Source organism: Strongylocentrotus purpuratus, unplaced genomic scaffold, assembly GCF_000002235.5.
Source record: "Strongylocentrotus purpuratus isolate Spur 01 unplaced genomic scaffold, Spur_5.0 spur5_scaffold_9, whole genome shotgun sequence".
Taxonomy (NCBI): domain Eukaryota; kingdom Metazoa; phylum Echinodermata; class Echinoidea; order Camarodonta; family Strongylocentrotidae; genus Strongylocentrotus; species Strongylocentrotus purpuratus.
The window spans coordinates 8184252-8205942 of record NW_022145615.1 but is presented as its reverse complement, the minus strand read 5'-3'; the positions used below and the strand labels follow the sequence as shown (position 1 = coordinate 8205942).

At 38.2% G+C, this 21691-nt stretch overlaps 1 protein-coding gene across 1 annotated transcript; it reads right to left on the bottom strand.

The window, feature by feature from the left end:
- Positions 1-74: 74 nt before the first annotated feature.
- On the bottom strand, positions 75-21458 carry LOC105445651 (maltase-glucoamylase, intestinal; the record flags this gene model as incomplete). Its single annotated transcript, XM_030977081.1, has 16 exons — positions 75-1172; positions 3620-3793; positions 4462-4511; positions 5683-5771; positions 6436-6572; positions 7691-7747; positions 8426-8510; positions 9979-10127; positions 10449-10565; positions 10934-10968; positions 11535-11668; positions 12524-12659; positions 13029-13113; positions 14226-14339; positions 20510-20572; positions 21336-21458. Coding segments are annotated over 16 exons (1626 nt in total), but the record flags the coding sequence as incomplete, so codon positions are not given.
- Positions 21459-21691: the final 233 nt, after the last annotated feature.

Here is a 21691-nt window from a genome sequence, read left to right as displayed (position 1 = left end):
AAACATATTGATAAGATTGTTAGATGTTTTATTCTTCTAAAGTTCCTATTTTAAGCTTCTATGTATGCATGGTACAGCTGTACAGCTTGTAAGGCTCATTGGTTTACCTTTGTTATTTGTGTGCATTTGAAAATACTTTTATTGCTTGGTCGATTACAAACATATTTTCTATATACTCTGCAATTATAAAAATATTGAATGCAAAAGCCATTTGTAATTAATAACACTACTACGGGGTATATTATCTTCCTATTCATATTCCAATCACGTATTGAATATTATTTAATCACTCATAAAATAACATAATGAGCGATGTAAGTTCAGCAACTATTACTGCGTTTCAAATAAATTGTCACTTAATGAATGTAAACTTCGTGAATCGGGTGCACCGAATATGAAATTTAAAAAGTGCGTATTAAACAGGCATGAATTCACTTTGGCCGATAGAGCAAAGTCTAGCAATCCTACGCTATGTATAAACTGTATACAGCCTAAAGTGATTGTTTTGTTTTTTGTTCTCCATGTGAAGAATGTCATTCCAGAAGGGATCAAACAAAATTTACTTATACCTTTTCTGAGTGAATCAACGATTAAACACAAATTACGTATCACTTTCCCTTGTAAGTTATGACTTCTTTTTGCACAAATTGTAGGAATACTGTCTATACACAAATCAAGCAATGGATTTTCTAATGAAATTTTAACTTAATTTTAGCGTTACAACTTGGCTTAAGACTCGTCACGCGGCAATACCGTGACCGGTTTCGCGCGCAGTTGCCTTTTATGTACACGATTACAAAATACCTTCGCGTTTTGTTTTCTTTCCTTTTTTGCGGCTCTTTACGGCGTCACATCTAAACGAGCCTTTACTTAGGTGAAACACTTTCTTGTAATCTGCATTAGACTTGAGCTAATTTACTTATGTACGTCCTAAGAAAAATACTAATATATAAAACTTGAAATATTGAATTCAATACGGGTCCGGCATTCAGTGTCGATTTCGTTGGAGTATGTAAGAATTAATTTCCAGTCAAGTCCATGATAGTCCCATGATTAATGGTCGTTTTCCAAACAGAAGAATTATTCTCATTTCTCTAGACAGTCTCAGCTAACTCGATTGCCAAAGTGAAGACACTCGTCATTGGATGTTCCAAAGACGCCACAGAAAGAACCTGGAAATTGAAGTATAAAAATATAAAATTAAAAATGAACATTCACCATGTATATGTACAATGCATGTATAGCTCATCATGTAGGATGCCCGAAAGAAAGCCTGTACTGCCATTTAATCGACAACAATTGGCTGTTATGTTCTTCTTGCTGGCAGGAGCTAATCCAAGAGTCATTCGAAAAGGGTTTATTGTTCTCTAACAACAGCAGGGGTAGTGATAGTAGTAGTAGTAGAAGACAGTAGTAGTTGTAATAGTAGTAGTAGTAGTAGTAGTAGTAGAAGTAGTAGAAGTAGTAGTAGTAGAAGTAGTAGTAGTAGTAGTAGTAGTAGTAGTAGTAGTAGTAGTAGAAGTAGTTGAAGTAGTAGTAGTAGTAGTAGTAGTAGTAGTATTAGTAATAATATCAGTAGCAGTACCATATTAATAGTGTATACGTAATGCATGTCGTTTCATTGTTACATTAGACGGCAATCATAATATTCACACTGTCACTGATATTATAGTAAAACCTCGATATGAGCATAAAAACTCCGCTTAAGTGTTAAGCTATAGTCACAAATTAGAGCAGCGACCGACTGATTAGTAGTCTGCTCGGTCGCCGCTGGAATTTAGGCATCGCTCAACGGTTTATTGGAGAAGTCGAGCAGGCTGTCGATTTTCCGTCGGTCGCCGGTCGATTTTAGGTCAAAACTGGGCGAAATCGGAGAGCTTCTCCGGGCGGCGTCCCGGCAGTGACCGAAAGACGACCCACCTATACCCGAGCGGTCTCCCACCGGCCACCCGCTAATTTTAAGGAAATTGCCTGGCAGCCGGCCGGTGATCGGCAGGGCGCCAACATACGCTCGGTGCCCGGGTGTTCGCCGCCCGGACACCGATCTAATCGAGCGTTCACCGTCGAGCGATTTAGGTAAAAAATCAAAGGCGCTAGGTCAAAGGATGCTGACCGATTTTGAACTCGCTGCCCAGTGACGGGCGGCGACCGGGCGGCGAACGCTCAGCAGCCTTTGACCTAGCGGCTTCGATTTTTGACCTAAATCGCTCGACGGCGAACGCTCGATTAGGTCGGTGCCCGGACGGCAACCGCCCGGGCACCGAGCGTACTTTGGGCGGCGAGTAAAAGTGAGCAGGCGCCGCCCGAATTTTAACTCCGCGCTAAAACTTCAGCAGCACCCGAGCGATGACCTAAAAACAAGCGGTGTCTGGTATGCCGCCGCTCGGTGCCTTGGCGAAATCGGCTCAAAACTCGCCGCCCGGCCGCCGAGCAGGCTACTTTTAGGTGATGTGACCATAGCTTAACCCGACGCCTAAGTGTCTGAAAAAGATGTTCACTTCAGCGAACGGGCATTGCGGCCGTATCGTACGTGTTATCGGCTCGCGCGGAGGCGTGATGATGAACTGACTAGTGTCCTGCAATCTATGCATCACAGTTACTAATCACAGTTATATTCTTAGTACAATTCATGAAAAGGAAATAAATACCGCTTTCAATATGAATTCTTACATCAATATTTTGCTATTTTGGAGCCTGTTTTTATCTTTGTTTGTAAGGGTCATCAGCTTTCAGTGGGAAATAACTGTAATACGGTTGATTCTGTATACGTGTTACATTATTAGCACCAATATAATTGTACAGTATACTGGCATACAAGAAAATTGACAAGCACAGATCTGTGATCCTATTCCTGTTAAGTGCTATGTACAAGGATTGGCATACACCTGAATGGCACCCCAAAACTTTAACAGGAGGCTACGCTTTAAAAGGAGGGTTACTCTTTAGCAGCTGGTTACAGTTTAACTTGAGCATCACTAGGCTGCCCTTTAACGGCTGCTTACACTTTAACAGCAGGATATATTTTTGTGGCAGGCTACACTCTAGCAGCAGGTTATACATTAATTAGCGGCGTTTTTACTTTAGCAGCTTAACACATATAGGAGAAAGAAGATAACTAAAGCAATCAACAAATTCGTTACAAAATATGAGCCAAGATGCATATTATGTCGCGTATAATTCACGACGAAATTTGCGACAAAATATGCGATTTGTCGCATAAGTCATCACAACAAAGTTTGTGATTCGCGATGTCCCTTTAGGGCCACCATATGGTTTGTGTGTGTTGCACTACAAATCACGGTTAGCGTGTGCTCCTCAACTGATTACAGTGTGTATCAGTGGGCATATAACGCATTTACTGAAGTGAACCTTTTTTCAGTTAGCAGCTTCACATAATTATATATCCTGGAGCTAACTTTTTGAGTTTTCCTTGATGTTTAATTTTCCTGAGGGGTAATTGTCCTCGAGGGTGATTATTCTCGGGGAGTAATTTTCTGGGGGTAATTGTCCCGCTGGTGATTGGCCGAGGGTTGATTACCCAGGGGGTAATTGTCCTAGAACCTTATACTTCCGCGCAATATAAATGACTAAAATGATTAGTATCAATGATTATGTCTACCTTTGTTTCTTCATTGAATTCGAAGTTGTCGGCCCCAAGTTGGGCTCCGTTAAACTTGACTATGGAAGGCGCCCTCTCCAGTCCATATATAGTGATATCGTCCATATTCAGGTTATCCAACATTGTACTTGGGTGACTCGCTGGCACATGCACAAATGAGGAGGTCAGAATATGCTTCAGGAGAGAAGAGAAATGTTCCAAAACCAATTATTTTTAATCGATATTGAATCTTGAACGTTTACAATTTTGCCTTCAATTTTGGATACTTATATATCCCAATCATACCTTCACTTATAAACAATTAGAATGAGGAAAATACGATAATTGTTAGTTCAATTCGTTAGCTAATAATATATTAAAGACGTACATTTATCTCGACCTAAAACTTAACGTCCATCGAACAAACTCGAAAAGAATTTGTATCAATGGAGAGCCCTCAAAATATCTTACTAGTAATTTAATTGAATTTAATTTATGTCCACATCTCCATTTTCTAAAAAAAATATAAAGCATGACAACAAGTATTTAAACACAACAACATGGTACAAGCAAATATACAAAGAATATACAAAATGACCAGGTCCAAGGTATTTAGTATTTTGGTGCTCCATTCGTTTACCAATATTGTGGTGTTAAGAATATAAATTGCCTTTAGAATATGATGATGATAATTATTATGATTATGATTAGTATTATCATCATTATCATTATAGTTATCAATATTATTTGTATTATTAATATTATTATTATTATTATGCTTATTACTATTATTGTATTTATTATTAGCAATATCATTATTACCCAAACCCAAACGATATACTTTTACTTTTATTTTTACTCACACTTGAAAAGATGTACCGCATCAGATAGTACTCTCCACTCTCGACTGTTCCTATAAAGACCAAAATGGCAAGCAAAACAACGACATGTAAAATTTAAATCGACAAGATTGGTTGCAATTACCACGAGTAATACAATAAAGAAAAATATAATCATTTATTTATCCAAACTCAAAAGTTCCGGGTTTTCTTGTTGTAAATTAAATTCCGATAAGTCCACATTCACATAAAAAGCTTAACCACTTGCATCGATTATATTTTGAGAAAAAAATACGAGATTGGGGTGGAGTATTACATTATGTTTTGTCATTTATACCAATCCATAATTGTGAACAGGAAGAAACCTGAAAGAATGTTCAGGGAAAAAAATCAAATAATCGATGTCTACATCGCTACCAAGAAAATTAATCACGATCGTAGATTTATAGCACACTCTTCATATTATAGGGGAAAACTATTAATGAAGACATCATATTTTAATAACCATCATATCTTAATAACCATCATATTGTAAAAACGACTCCACAAATTCTTGTAGTGAATCATAACAAAAAAAATCTTCTAGCAAAATAACGCTTGCTTTCTTTTTCGATTTCGGTGTATTATTCGTTGAACACATTTTTATCGGGTCAAAACAAAACTAACGGCCCTAATTAAAAGGTCGTATTGATACTTTTGTATAATGGATATCAGAACAATAAAACAATGAACAGTGAGATAACTTCCATTTGGGTCTCATTTGAAGGAAGACCAAACAAAAAACGTTTCATTTAAAAACCTTCCTTTAATCTAACTGAATAAAGAATAGAGTCTGTACGAAGTTAGTCCTGTCAGTTTCGTGTTTGTTGATCTCGTGGGCTTTCGGTCTTAATGTTTGTTTCATCTAAAGGGCTGTCAGTCTATTGGACTGTCGGTCTATTGCGACGGCTGTCTCGGGAGCTTTCGGTCTCGCGGTCTGTTAGTCTTATCGGGTGTCGGTCTTTTGGCCTCTTGGTCTCGTGGGGTTGTCGGTCTTGTGAGATATCCGCCCGACAGATTGTTGTCTTATTGGTTGTTGATTTCATGGACGTTTGGTCTCGCAGACTGTCGAACTCGTGGGCCGTTTGTCTTATTGGCTGTCCGTTTCCTGGGTTGACGGTCTCATGACTTGTCGGTCTCATGGACTGTCGGTCTCGTCGGCTTTAGCCGTACAAAGAGTCTAGAATTCCGAGCTACTTATCGTACCAATGGAATCTCCGTCGTCCCAGAAGAGATCGCCTGAAGCTTGCATGGATCCGTCAAGAGGCACGATCAGACCAAACGGGTTTAGACGACTTCATGTGATCAGGGGTGATAGGAACCATGGAAGAGTGAAAAGGAGACAAAGAGAGTGGGGTGAAACGAAACATCGAAATAAAGTGGTAGAGGGGAAGGAGAGGGAAGAAATCGATAGATATATAGATAGATCATGGACCATGGACAGGTAGATAAATAGATATAGACAAAGTTGGAGTTAGAAATGAAATCAAAATTATGTTTCAGTTAATCTTTTCACTCTTTTTGAAAAGTGAAATCACAAATACTAAAAATACCTTGGTAGGATGTGATGTTCTTCTTGAAGCGAAAATGATGAGTATTTATTAAACGTAAAACATTTAAAGTGCTTTCTCTATCTCTCTTTCCCCGCCCTATACCCTTTCTTCACCATCCCCCTCTTTCTCTTTCTCTCCCTCTCTTCCATCCCTCTCTCCCTCTCTGTCTCTCCCTACTCCCCTACTCCCCTATTCCCTCTCCCTACCCCTCTCTACCTGTCTATCTCACCCAAGTAAACCACGCACACACACACTATATCTCTTCCACTCCCCATCCCCTTCTCTCTCTCTCTCTCTCTCTCTCTCTTTCTCTCTCCCTCTCTCTCTCTCTCTTTCTATCTCTCTCTCTCTCTCTCTCTCCCTCTCTCCCTCCCTCTCTCCCTCCCTGTGACTCTTGCATCACTACCTGAACTTGGTGGAGTTGTGTGGCTGCTGGGTCGGTATGATGTGACCGCCTCGGATGTGAAGAGGAAGATATTCAAGAGGTGCCTCGAGATCTATGCCGCCCCCTACAGTCAAAGATTCCTCCGGCATTTCCAAACCCTATAATAAAGATCAATACATATATATATATATAAGTTTCTAATTATGCAAAAAGATTAGTTTTATTGAATTAATGCAAGAATAAAAAATATTAGAAAAAATAATAAATAAATAAATAAATAGATAAATTAGTGACAAATATTTTAAAAATATTAGTAAATGAATGAATTAAATAAATACATGAATTAATTTATCAATAAATCAATAGATGTATAAATCTAATGAATAAATTAATTATTAAATGAACGAATAATAAGATAAATTAATGAATATGTAAGTGGTATAATTTATCTTTCTTGTTTTAGTAGTAGAAAGGAGCATATCCGATGAAACTAAAGATGAATATACAATTATTTAATGATTGATTCGAGGATTGATTCTACATGTAATGTCATTACAAGATGTATCATGAAAGCAACTAATGGTCAAGTACAAACATGATAGCAACGTCTTTTGAGAAATCATCCTTTATTTAAAGTCAATTTCAGTAGCCTCTTATCATAAACAATTGTAGTGTACGAACCTTTCAATGGCCTAATGCGTAATATTCAGGCGGTCTAAAGAAGCCAGTGGGAACTGGATACACGTCGCGGAGAACTAAGTTAAACTATGCTTCCAGTAATCGATTTATAACTCGCTATTATTTCTACGATACAGGAAAAATCATAATCTTCTTGGAATTGCAATGACCTGTTACGTATTATTAACATGATTTTTATGGAATATAGACAATACGGTAATGAATTGTCCTTGGTTTGATTTCTCTGAAGCTAAAGTTGATTTATTTTGCGACCGGCGCTCCGTTTTTTAACGAGTTGGGATTGATCCAAATCAATCGCAAATCCTCTTATCAATCGCAAGTTTGCAGTTCCCTATCTCTAAAGAACACGGTTGCGATTGATACCAATCGCAAAAAAGGTGTGATTAGTATCAACTCTTTATAAGACAGGACCCAGGTTTACAAGAAAATTGCTATTAAAGTTAAAAACTGTCTATCTATGATATAAAACTAATTTAAACTTTTTTTAATGTGAGAGATGCCACGCAGGGGAATATCTTTTTCATACAACTGGTTTGATCGTTACTTCCGTGTCAATTTCCCCTTAAAAAATACTAACCTCGTAGTAATCGTACCAACGAGCTAGAGGAAAGTATGCCCTTACGACTAGTGTGTTCTGTTGGTAAAATGTTAGAGAAGGAAAAATCATGTGGACAAATTTTTAAAAGGGAACACAAAACAATTATTACCATGTACACTCGTATAAATACAACAGAATGACCTCGTTTTAAAGTGATGAACACATGTCTTGCTTACACTGCATATCTACAGCTGTAGTTTTACTTCTTACACAACAGTTAGTAGGGAAAATCCTAAAACAAAATCAAGCAAGAAAAAATCCCGAGAGGAATAATCATAAGATTATTGGTTGCAAAAGTGATATCAGTAGTAATATTATTAGTAGTACTAGTAGCCGTATGAGAACGAGATAATGTCTTGCCAAATGTCATCAGTGTCGCAGCGGGACTCGAACCACGAACCATGTAATCCACAGTCCGGTTCCGTATCCACCAGCATCATTAGCAGTATTAAGAAGTAGTAGTAGTAGTAGTAGTAGTAGTAGTAGTAGTAGTAGTAGTAGTAGTAGTAGAAGTAGTAGTAGTAGTAGTAGTAGTAGTAGTAGTAGTAGTAGTAGTAGTACTACTAGTAGAAGTAGTAGTAGTAGTAGTAGTAGTAGTAGTAGTAGTAGTAGTAGTAGTAGTAGTAGTAGTAGTAGAAATAGTCAATAATAATAGTTAAGTAACACAATCAGTGACAGTAGTGTACATAATATAAATGAATAACTGTTGTATACCTCTTCGAGGACGGGCGAGATGAGAAGAGCTGGTCCCCACATAAATTGTCTGTCTATTCCCCATGTCTGGCTATCGTGTGTGAACCTACGACACGAGAAAATATTTGAACGAAATTATGTTCCTTGTTTTCTAGTTTTAATCAAACATGATTGTCTCTTCAGTTAAACAAAAGTGCTGTCCTTGAGGGCTCCGGATTAAAACAATACAAACTATATATACAAAAACATTATGAAAAAAAATATATATAATAGATAATCGTAATGTAGAAATTGTTACGACGATTGTTCAACGCTGCACAACCCGAATTTTTAACATCAACCCAGGACCTAACAGTATACCTAACCATAATCCTAACCCTATAGTCCTCACATAAAACACAGTTGCAACCCTTACACTAGAGGCGGCGCTACCGGGGAACGGGGGGGGGGGCACATTGGCCCCCACTTTTTCAATTTCTCCGAAAGTGCCCCTTTATACATAGGAAAGTGTCCCTTTTACTTTCACAAGTGCCCCTACAACTATGTTAAAAGTGCCCCTTCCTATTTTTTAGTAAGTGACCCTTTTTACTTTTGATAGCTGCCCCTTTTATTTTGACACGTGTCCCTTTTCTTTTTTTTAAATAAATACTCTATTTCATTCTGATAAGTGCCCCTTCCCCTTTTCCTTCTCATAATTACCCCTTTTCATCTCTGATAAGTGTCCCGTTTACTTTAATACGTGCCCCTTTTCCTTTTTAATAAGAGTTACCCCCCCCCCCCCTTCTCATAAAAGCCACCCTTCCACCTGTGATAAACGGTCCTATTAAAATCTGATAGGTGCCCCTTTTCTGTCGGGAAATGCCCATTTCCCATTCTCATACGTGCCTTTTTTCATCTCTGATAAGTGCTCCTTTTCAGCTATAAGAAGTACACCGTTTTCACCTCTGATAATTACCCTTTGTACTTGCAAGTTTCACCTTTGCCTTATATATTTAAACGTGCCCTTAATTTAAAGCGACTAAGAGCAATTTCCTGAGAAGAAAATATTTAAATTACCCCTGATAATGTAACCACAATGTATGGTTATATACCGATGTCTAAAAACTTGTATAGTTTTGCTCTCAGATTTCCCTTTGTAGGCGTTCTTTTTCAGCAAGCGCACTTTTTTGTAGTTGCCTCCACCCCCCCCCCCACACACACACACTTTGGAAATCGCTCCACCGCCCCTACGTGATCCTATAACTTTGACGAAAAAAACCTATAGCACTTGATCATTTTCTTAATGCATAAATCTTTGCTATTATGTGCCTTATTAAAAATGATTTCATTCACCTGTTAACAAGTGTTATGAATAATTTAATATCAATAGTCATAATGCGATTTGCCTGCATTTATTGTTGGTAGATAGGACACACACTATGACTTCTCCTACCTAACAACACGTTATGTATGCAGTTCACTATCACGTGAATACAATAATTTGCATCAAGGACGTTAGCATTCAATTTGGTTACATTACAAAAATAGCCTATTGTCGTAGGAGCAAATGTCATATATCACAGGCGTGTACTTACTCATGCATCAGTGATCGGACGACCGTGGAGCCCTGTGTGTGGGCATAGTAGAACAGAGTGTACAGGTAGGGAAGCATTCGGTATCTGATGTGGAGTATATCTCGGACGTGTTCGGCAAATTCCCTCCCATAGAACGCAGGATCCTGAGGCTGTTCGAGTCGTAACATTTTCAAAACGAAATAGATAGCATTAGTTATTGAAAAATGGGAAAATATGATTATGAGATAAATGAAGGTTTTGTTTCGTGTATAGATACGGAGTTATTTGAAGTGAATACAATGAGAAAGAGAGAGAGAGAGAGAGAGTGAGAAAACAAAGATAAATCCTAACATCAATATTAGCAGTAATCTCCAATGCAGGGGAAAGGCTATTACCATGAAGAACATGAACCCTAGAGACCAAAATAAAATGTTTTATACTTTTGATTTTCAATGAAAACGATTGTTTGGGGAAAATAATGTATGTGCTACCTGGTATCTGATCCCATTGTGATTTCTGGCGTACGGGTAGAACGCCCCCACTTGATGCCATCTGCGACAGAGATCTTCTGGGCTATCGTTGAAAAAGCCGCATATATCAGCCCCAACCTGACACGAAACAAGACAAGAAAGTGAGAAAATCTATCATAATAAATTAAGAGAAAAAGATGTATTTTCAAAACGGCACGTAAACAGACGGAAAAGTGACGAGAGCACAAGATGGTGTTGAAATTGAGGGGAGATAATGAACAATATTGTATTTAAAAAAAGGTATAAACATATACATAATCAGAGGAAACGGAACTATAGGTTTGAAATCCGAGAAAAAATAAAAGGAGACAAAGAGTTATGGCGGAAAGTAAGGAAAGAAGGAGATCAAACTTAATAAATGAATAGATAATTACATTTGTTTAATGATAGCGACTAGGCTTTTTTGTATTTCAAACACAATGAAAATTAATTAGTGATGTACTCACGTGAGGGATACCAAAGAGATTGAACTCCAACGTTCCTACATTTTAAAGGGAGGGAGTGAGGGAAGGAGAGAGAGAGAGAGAGAGAGAGAGAGAGAGAGAGAGAGAGAGCATGCAAATATGAACAGAGTTTAATGGACAGAAATGTGTTTCATTTTCATCTCTTTGCCTCTCGTGACTTCATTTTCTATTTTCCTTACTTTGACTAACGTGAATTTGTTCTACTTTATTTAAGTTTTCACGCTCACCTTTGCACACCTCCGATCAGGTTTAGATGGCTGCATTAAATGCCATGAATCTCGATGTACATGATCTATGAAAAGGTTGATCTTTTTTACATTGATCTTTGGGGCATGAGTATTTTTTCGTGGCTTAATGCACGCCGGTCACCGGGATTTAATTCTACTTATCAAGACGATAAACTGATAATCGAGTATGATTTGGGAAGTTTTTTCAACCCTATGCCTTATTTACTTGACTTATACTAGTAGACTGCCACCGTCGATTTTTTGCCAGACGTACATCTACCATACACCCCCAAACGATGTGGCGGTCTACGAACTCGATCCATGGTAAAGAAAGAGTCAATTTAACAAAAAAATACCAATTATGGAGTATCTTAGTTGGGGCCAGTTGGAGCCATTGTCTCCCAGCCAGTGGCCAGAGTACATGCCGCTGCTAGGCACCGTGGATCGGGTGACTACCAGGCTCCTCTCTTCAGTCAAATTCTGAACAGCACTGACAGGAGGAGAGGAGAGGCGAGTTGGAGATGAAGAGAACGAGAGAGAGAGGGGTTGGAGATAAAGGAAGATAAAGGGGAGAAAGAGAGAGAGAGAGAGAGAGAAAGAGAGAGATAAAGGGAGAGACGGGAAGAGAAAAATGAATTGTAATGGGATGGGAGGGTGAAAAAGAAAGACAAAACAAGAGAAAGGAGGTATATTGACGAGAGGGGGGGGGGGGGGGAGAAAGTAAAAAGGATCGAATAAAATGATAGAGATAGAAGAAAAAAACGAATTAAGTTATATAAAGATAATTACGAGAGAGAGAGAGAGAGAGAGAGAGAGATAGCGGGAGAGACAGAACGGAACAGATGGACAGGATCCACCTAAATCGTTTTTCACAAATCACACGAAGTAACGTTGATGAATGTTTGTTTTTAATATTATTTTTGTTCCTCGAAGATATGAATAATATAGTATTCCAATATAGTATCTGCGGTAAGAACATGTACTCTTTGATTATCGTGTAGTAAAATATCAATAATGTTCAATTCATAATTATTTGGAACGGTTCCTTTATACCAATACTATTACACAAACGATGTAAGCTTTTTCTTTATCATTTTAATGTTACGATGCTTAATTTGAAGAAGAGATTGAACATTTTGTTATCTGTAATGTTTTTTTGTCTTTTCTTCTTTGTTTTTTCTGTGTTTTTTTTTATCCTATTCTTTCTTTTGTGTTGTATGGTTTTGTCCGTTTATCTAAGTCACTATTAAAGGCTTTTCTGTAAATAATAAGTGGGAATTTTCAAACGTATAAGATTATTTTTAAAAAAATTGGACGAGAATTGAGAAGTTTTCATGGTTCTTACGTGAGTGTTGGTATAGTCTGACTCCACCCATAAACACTGTGCATATTGTAGTGCGTTTCCTCCCTGCCTTCATCGTAATGCTGAACGGAATTCATACATATCGTCTTATCATATATCGGACCTCCCCAAGAGATTTCTGGTAGAAAAAAAGTAACGCAATCTTCATCGACATCAAAGTACTATAAGACATCAGACTTATCTACATGTAATTATCTAATCTCTGTGATTACAAAGAGTTTCTGTCATGAAACATACTTCTATGATCATTATTTAATATTTGTATAATTATGTGATCAAACTGATATAGATTTTGATATAATTATACTGATAAACTCATCTATACTGAGTATTGTTTTCCTTTCATTTGCATTTTTTTTGGTGTGAGTCACAATTCGATCGAATAGGCCACTTGCAACATCTAAACAAATTGACACATGGAAACTCTTTTGATAATTTACAGCCGTAGTGGCGCGCTTCGTCGCGTAGGGTGGCACTCGAAACTTACGGGGAACATACGGCGGGAAGTCATACTGGTTGTCGTTGCATCCATCAACAGATCCGTGTAGAAAATTGGCAGGTTCATTCATGTCCTAAACAACGGAAAAACATAAAGTTGTAATATAACTTTTTCCACTTTCCACCAAAAATAGTGTGTTTCTTGCAACCCGATAATATACGTTTCAATAGTGGCACTTTAACTACATATATTATGTTAAAATAATTTACTCGGTAGATCATGTATTATTTTTTCAGAGGTACATTTGACAATTTTTATTGTTGATTAATAAGTGCTTTCCTGCTGCCTAAAAAAAATGGTCTCGTCGGATGTGCGTGCGGTCACGTTTGATAGCGCTTCTTGTGATAGCGGAAATCCACTCGTTAGATTGATTCATACAATGCAATATGACTTACAAGATTACAAATTATGGGACTATACATTATATCTATAGAGGTATTAAAATATATGAGACATAATGTAACATACTATGCCTATGTGACGAGTAAAACAACGTAATCAGAACACTGTGCGCTTAGAAACATCAGTATTAAGCGCCTAATAAATGTTATGTATTATTATTATTATTATGTATATCAGCCCCTACAGGTATAAAATAAAACATGATTGATATAAAAACGTGTATATTTTTCAGTTAAACTTTTATTAATATCCTTTAATAGGGAATATCAAAAATACCGAAATTCACAGACTGAAAGTGATAATAGAGCTCTGGAGTTTTGAAGACATCTATACCATTTAAGGCATCGTTTAACAACGTTAAATCTGAGATGCATGGCCCTACGTGTTATCAGTGTCTGTGGTGCAATAAGGAAGCCCTACAAAATTGCGCTTCAAAATGATCATGACGTTCTATCAAACTCATTTCCCCCAAGACTGTAGTGTTTTAAAAACCGTTAAAAAACGAAAAGTGAAATTCTAAATGTCCAATCATAAGTATCTTGAAAATTAGACAGGCGATCGGCTTGTAAAAGTCATGAGATTCCTGACTGACCTTACAGTTTATAATTATGATTGCAGCATGAGCTAAATCCAGGATTTTGTTTCAAAATCTAAGGCAATATTACCGAGTCACTTCAAACGTGTTGCATTATTGTATATTTTTGAAATTGGTACTTATTCAATTTGACTCTGACTGCTATCAGGAAAGGGATGTAAAGACAAGTAAGGATGTGCCTAACTTACCAGCCAGAGACCATCAAAGTTAACTCTATCCTTGAACTTTGTTATCTGGTTGATCCACCACTCTCTTGTTTCCTGTTTCATGTAGTCGGGAAACACCGCGTAAGCACGGTAGAGCTGCGTAAAAAAAAACGAAAGTTTACTCCCCCAAAAAGGGTCTTTTTTAATATCATTTTTATAATTAGAATTTAGTAAAATATGAACGGAATAAAGTACATTAAACGTCGGAAAGTGAGGGTCGGTTGCAGCAGTTGGTACACGACTTCTCTTCTTGATGATCAAGTCCAAGGCCAAAATAGTGTTTAAAGGTAATGAAATGTAGTTAACATTCCCCTTGCCCCTCCAGGAGACTTTTTTAATTCACGATGCATTAATTAGGAATGGATTTCCTTCAGCAGGTCAGACAAGACAAGAACAATGTAAAGATATATAAGACAAGTTCTGACAAGGACTCATCCGATAAAAATGGCTGTATCACATAACACTTTATTTTAGTAATGCCTTTGTGATAGATTTTATATCGGTGTGATGGGTGTATCGACCGAATCTAGATACATTGTACAGACCGTCCTCAGGACGAGTTAGTCTAGTATTTGGAGTTGAAGAACGAAGCTCAATAATGAAGATCAGCCCTTGAAATCTAACCACTTTGTGTTGTGTAATCTGTTGTTGTGGAACAAAGGACCCAGGGACAACGGGTAGAGGAAACCTCACGTAACAAATGGGGGCTCGGCCAGGTATATAAAGTGAAAAGTATGATTTTCAGGTGATTTTTGTGATCATATTAGCGCTGGCATGTTGCATTACATTGCGTGCGACGAGTTACATACATGTACACGTTCCTTATGAGCGGACTGTTCGGTGTGTACTATGTGTGTGTTGTCGATGTCGGTTCGTTAAGATGATATCGTCGGGCACCGCTGGGGTAGCCGTTTCAGGTTCGAACATTCGTGGTGTGTGTGGTGAGAAAAACATTGTTGTCTTCTCATGTTTCTGCATGGATTTGCAGGGTTTGACTGAGGGTTATAACAGTCAGGTTGTCTAGATTTCTCGGATATTGTAGAATCTAGGTGTTTTAAGGTTGGCTGGGGATTATAACAGCCAGGCTCTAGTTCTTTCTAGGATATTTAGGAGGCTAGGTTTTTTGCATGATGGCTAGCGAGTTCTCTTTGGGGGAGTTTGTTAGGGATCCGTCTGCGGAGCGATTAAGCTCGTTGACTAAACTTGAATTGTTAGATGTAGCAGCTCATTATGAGGTTGTTGGCATTAAGCGGTACATGCTGAAGTCGGACATTTTGAACAGGATTGTCGAGTTTCTGGTTTCTGAAGAGGTTTTGTCTTCAGAGGCGGCGGACAGTATCAGTGTGACTCCTCCAGGGTCTAGGTCTCGGTCTCCTGAATTAAATTCTCAGGCTAGGTCTTCAGTTTCTGATGAAGTGAGGATAAAGGAGCTCGAATTAGAGAGGGCGAGAGTAGAGTTGGAGAGGGAGAAACTTGTTGCCCTAAACAGAAAAGAAAGCAGAAATGCTGATAGGCATTTTGACGTTGCGAAGCATGTCAGAATGGTCCCTCCATTCGAAGAGGAAGGGGTGGAAAAGTACTTTCCACACTTTGAGAAATTAGCTCAAAGCATGGGGTGGCCTAGGGAAATGTGGGCTCACCTGATTCAGAGTAAGTTTAGCGGTAAGGCTAGGGATGCCTACTTAGCAATGTCGATGGCTGACGTGTCGGATTACGATAAAGTAAAATCGAGCGTGCTAAAAGCTTACGAACTTGTACCCGAAGCGTACAGGCAGCGATTTCGCAAAGCGCGAAAGGAGGAATCGCAAACTCATATGGAGTTTTCAAAACAAAAAGAGCAATTGTTTGACAGATGGAGCTCATCTCTCCATGTAGATCATGATTATGATAAATTGCGTGAAATTCTTCTACTTGAGAAATTCAAGCGCAGCGTGCGACTAGATGTACGTATACATCTCGAGGAGCAGCGCGTCGATTCGCTGGATGAAGCAGCAAGAATCGCAGATGATTACGTGCTCACGCACAAAATCTCACACAAAGTGAGTGTAGAACCTAAGAAAAATGGTAACTGGAGCAAAAGCCAGAAAACTAGTTCATCACAAGAAAAGGATGAAATAAAACCGCAGTCCCAGCAAGGACAGGTAACAGAGGAAAGAATGTGCTATGCTTGCAAACAGTATGGGCACATAAAGTCAAAGTGTCCTTCACTTCAGGCTAAGAAACAGGAATCTAGTGCACATCCTAATGCATTCGTACAAACCGTGTCAAACTCACAAAGTAGAATTGTACCAGCGAACATGGAAAAAATTCAGAAAGAGTATGAACCGTTTGTGTCTGTAGGATATGTATCTGTAGCAGAGAGTGATGTAGCAAGAAAAGTGAAAGTCTTGCGGGATACTGGTGCTTCTCAGTCCTTGATTTTGGAAAGTGCGTTGCCCTTTTGTGATAGTTCTTCTGTTGGTGCTAGTGTTTTGCTCAAAGGCATTGGAGACAGCTTTGTGGAAGCACCCCTTCATGTGGTAGACTTGAAGTCAGACCTTGTTTCTGGTATGGTGAAGATGGCAGTTAGACCATCACTTCCTGTGGAAGAGGTATCTATCATATTAGGTAATGATCTCGCTGGTGACAGAGTCGTATCATGTCCAGTAGTAAGTTCTAGTCCTTGTGAAAGTTCTGAGACAGATGAGTTGGTTGCAGAATTTCCTGTTGTGTTCCCAGCATGTGCTGTAACTCGTTCAATGGCAAAGAAAGTTGAGTCGGAGAAGAAGTCTAATGATGTAGATGTTGACTTGGGAGATTCTTTCTTTTGTCGTTTGGTTGAAGATGAGTCTGATTCCAATGTGGATGAGAGTGCGAGAAAGGATCGTAGTGTAGGAAATAGTGAAACATCTGAACCACTATCTTTGAAAAAGAGTAAGTTGCTAAAGGAGCAACAGACAGATCCTCAGTTGAATTCTTTGAATGAGAGAGCTGTTTCTGAGGAGGAGGCATTGACTGTGCCTGTTTGTTATTACAAGAAAGCAGGTGTGCTAATGAGAAAGTGGAGGCCAGCAGATGTCCCTGCAGATGAGGTGTGGAAAGAAGTCCACCAAATTGTAGTCCCTTCTACATACAGGCAGGACATAATTAGCCTTGCTCATGAAGCTCCACTTGCAGGTCACTTAGGGGTTCACAAAACCCAGGAGAAAATTCTTTCTCATTTCTTTTGGCCAGGTGTGCAAAAAGATGTTGCAAATTTTTGCAGAAGTTGCCATGCATGTCAAGTTGTAGGTAAACCGAATCAGAAAATACCGGCAGCACCATTGAAGCCAATACCGGCGTTCGATGAGCCATTTTCTAGGATCATAGTAGATTGTGTAGGTCCTCTGCCAAAGACTAAGGCAGGTAATGAATACTTATTGACGATAATGTGCGCTGCGACGAGATATACCGAAGCAATACCACTGCGGCGCATTACAGCGAATAATGTGACAAAGGCGTTAGTGAAATTTTTCACTACTGTAGGGCTACCAAAAACTGTACAATCTGATCAAGGGTCAATTTCATGTCTGGGGTGTTCAATCAGGTGTTGAAGGAACTGGGCGTAAAACATGTAGTTTCGAGTGCATACCACCCAGAGTCCCAGGGAGCACTGGAGAGATTCCACCAGACTTTGAAGAATATGTTGAAAACTTATTGTATGGAGTCAGAGAAACAATGGGATGAGGGAGTTCCCTTGTTATTGTTTGCTGTGCGGGATGCTGTACAAGAGTCGCTTGGTTTCAGTTCTTTTGAGTTGGTATACGGTCACTCAGTACGTGGACCATTGAAGTTGCTAAAAGAGAGACTGTTGTGTGATGATTCACAAGCAAATGTGTTGGAGTATGTGAGTACTTTCCGTGAGAGAATGCATAAGGCGTGGGAGGTTGCCAGACAGAATTTGTCAGATTCTCAGGAGAAGATGAAGTCATGGTATGACAGGAAATCAAAAGAGAGGAATTTCGTGGTAGGAGATGAAGTCTTGGTCTTACTGCCGATAGTTGGTCATTCTCTGCAGGCTAGATTTTCTGGGCCGTACACTATTGCTCAGAGAGTTGGTGATGTCGACTACGTTGTCAATACTCCAGATAGGCAGAAGAAGAGACGTGTGTGTCATGTGAATATGCTTAAACCATATATCCGAAGAGATGACGAGAGTAAAGCACAACCAGTGTTGAGTGCTGTTGAATGTGACTCAAAGTGTGAAGTTGAGAAAGAAGTGTGCAAGATTGAGAGAGAGAACCCATGTGTGAAATTGAAAAATTCAGAGGTTCTAGCACACATCAATAACAAACTAACACACTTATCTGTGAAAGAGAGGAGCGACGTGAAAGAGCTGTTGAGTGCATATCCACAGTTATTTGCTGATGTTCCCTCTCGAACTGATGTTGTTAAGCATGATGTAGGCGTGGGAGATATGACCCCAATCAAACAGGCACCATATCGTGCAAACCCAACAAAACTGAAAAATCTTGAAAAGGAAATCGACCGCGAGAGTGCTTTCAACCAGGCGAAAGCCCTCTTATCTACCAATCCGGTACTGATGGCTCTGGATTTCAACCAGCCGTTCAGCATGATGGTAGACGCGAGCGATGTGGGTGCAGTTCTTACTCAAGCAGACGCTGAAGGTATCGACAGACCCATATCATTCTTCTCAAAGAAACTGTGGAAAAAGAAACATTGACTTTGATACTTGCACTTGAACGTTTCGACGTGTATGTCAGTGGATCTCAACATCCAGTGAGGGTATTAACTGATCATAATCCCCTGACATTCCTCAACAGAATGAAAAACAAAAACCAAAGACTGACGCTATGGAGTTTGCTGCTCCAAGAATACAAATTGGACATTCTACATGTGCCAGGATATTTCTTGGACAGTTGAACACTTACAGTAAAGCATCATACTTGAACAGTTGAACTTTGGTGAATTCATTGGAATTCTATGTGAGAAAGGGAACCAGAACTTTTAACTTTGATGGTTTCTTTAATAATCACAAAGCATTGTGAACATAGACTGATTGGACTCATTGAAACTGTTTATTGGAATCACAGAAAAATGTATTTTTCTTATGTTTGCTTTCCAGATGTCTGTAAACCAGTGTATATATGTATGTGATATGCTTATCGTATTCGTTGACGAATTTGAACATGCATGATAATATTATTGTGTTAAAACCCTTTTGGTACAAACACAAGGAACTAGAAAGACTAGTGAGTTATCATTTTGTCTGTGCATGTTTATATATGAAAACAGAAACAGTAAATTGATTTATATGTTTTATCCAAGGCAGGATAAATATTGAAAGAAAGAATTTTGGAACAAAAAAGGATTTTGGTGTTTAACCATATCTTTGGTTATGGATATAGTAAAAGACAGTTATTCTTGAAAATATTCGATACTCAACCAACACAGATGATAGGGTTTTACACTACAATGCAAAACTTCAGATTAATAGTAACATGTTTTTACAACTGACGTAAAGGCTATATTATATTATCTTTCAGACAGGTTTAATGTTGCTGAAGTTTGCTTAGTATTATTTTTATGCAAAGAAATATGTTTAGATTCAAAGTTGCAAAGAAGCATGAAGACATATTGATATTGATAGGTCATTTAAGGTGAACTTCTCTGCGATTTGAATTGTATTTGTTTTATGTTTAGTACAAACGACTTCTGATATTTGCAAAAGTCAGTGATGAAAATGATATAGCAGGATGATAAAAGAATGGTTAATGTTTTTACTTATAGCTGTTCATACTCAATTTTATTGTATGAACAAAAACCACTAGACAACACTGTGATGCCATTTGCATGCTGGTACTGTATAGTTTTACAAGCTGACTTGTATATCAGATTTCTAAATCTACAAAGACCTCATACTTATAAATACTTTCAGGTTTTTGTATTCTTACAGCAGTTGCTGAAACAACATTGAAAAAGAAATGTTTTTATAGCACTTCTCCTACTGGTATGAGTGCTAATTTATGAGGGGGAGTGTGATGGGTGTATCGACCGAATCTAGATACATTGTACAGACCGTCCTCAGGACGAGTTAGTCTAGTATTTGGAGTTGAAGAACGAAGCTCAATAATGAAGATCAGCCCTTGAAATCTAACCACTTTGTGTTGTGTAATCTGTTGTTGTGGAACAAAGGACCCAGGGACAACGGGTAGAGGAAACCTCACGTAACAATCGGCCACTCATAGCTGCATTCTTAAGAAGGCATGGTTTTATATTGTTCTTACCCTAACGCCTGTATCCCAATCGACGGAATCGTTAACGGTGATATTGGGGTAATCAGGCCACACCTGTTGATGAAGACAAATGCAAGGGTAAACGAGGAGGTGTCCACATTTTTGTTCACAATAATGATAATAATAATGATAATAACGATAATAATAATGATAATAATGATAATCATAATGATAATAATAGAGATGATGATTATAATAACGCTAATGATAATGACAATAGTTTTGTTTACCCAGGGAAGCTTCATGAAAATCTATGCTGCTCTAAGCTTCTTGAAGGCCCTACAATTATTATATCCCGAACCCATTTCCAGATATTTATTTACACCTGGGTGGAGAGTGGCAAGATTTGTATTGATGACTTAGTGTATAATGTTATTGTCGTGATGTAAATTCGCACAGGGGTTAACCCTTGAATACGACACCTCAACGGAATACGGGTACTACATCAAATGGGTATATTCCAACGCTTTATATCATCAACCGTGATATTCCTGTTGGCGGGTTTCTGTTTTATCACACAAAGGATGAAATGAAGATAATGCATGTATAGTGCTCTCAATATATATACATGCTATTTTGTTATCATGAATAATTTGGTTTTAAAATAAATACATTTAAAACAGGTTCTTGGGGTACACAGGTTCTTGGGGTACACAATACTTTACACTCGTTGTTATTCACTAGATAGCCGATCAAAAGAAAAGAATAATAACACCCTAAACATAAACTAATGTCCTTTGTGAAACTAGTATGAAAGTCATGAGTGAACACACGATATATTGGTTGGAATCGAAAGCACAATTTGAATTTGACTTACTTTTCCGTATCGCAGATTTCCAAATTCATCCTTGATAAAGATATCATCCTGAATGCCTAGGTCATAAGGCTCGTAACCGGTTTCATTGGCTGAAATGGCCGGATCCTTTATTGGAAGTTCAAACAAATATGAAATATGTGAAGTAAGTAAAACAGAATATTAACCAAATATGTATACACAGGCTTTTTTCTGAATAACTGCGAACTTTAAAAAAATGTTTATGACATAACACCTGGTATGAAACTTAAAGCTATTCTTATCCATGCTTTATTCTTAAAGGAAAATGAAACCAACAGAGTTTTGCTGCCAGTCTCAATAAAAATTGTGAGCCACTTAGAAATCAAATATCTTGGAAA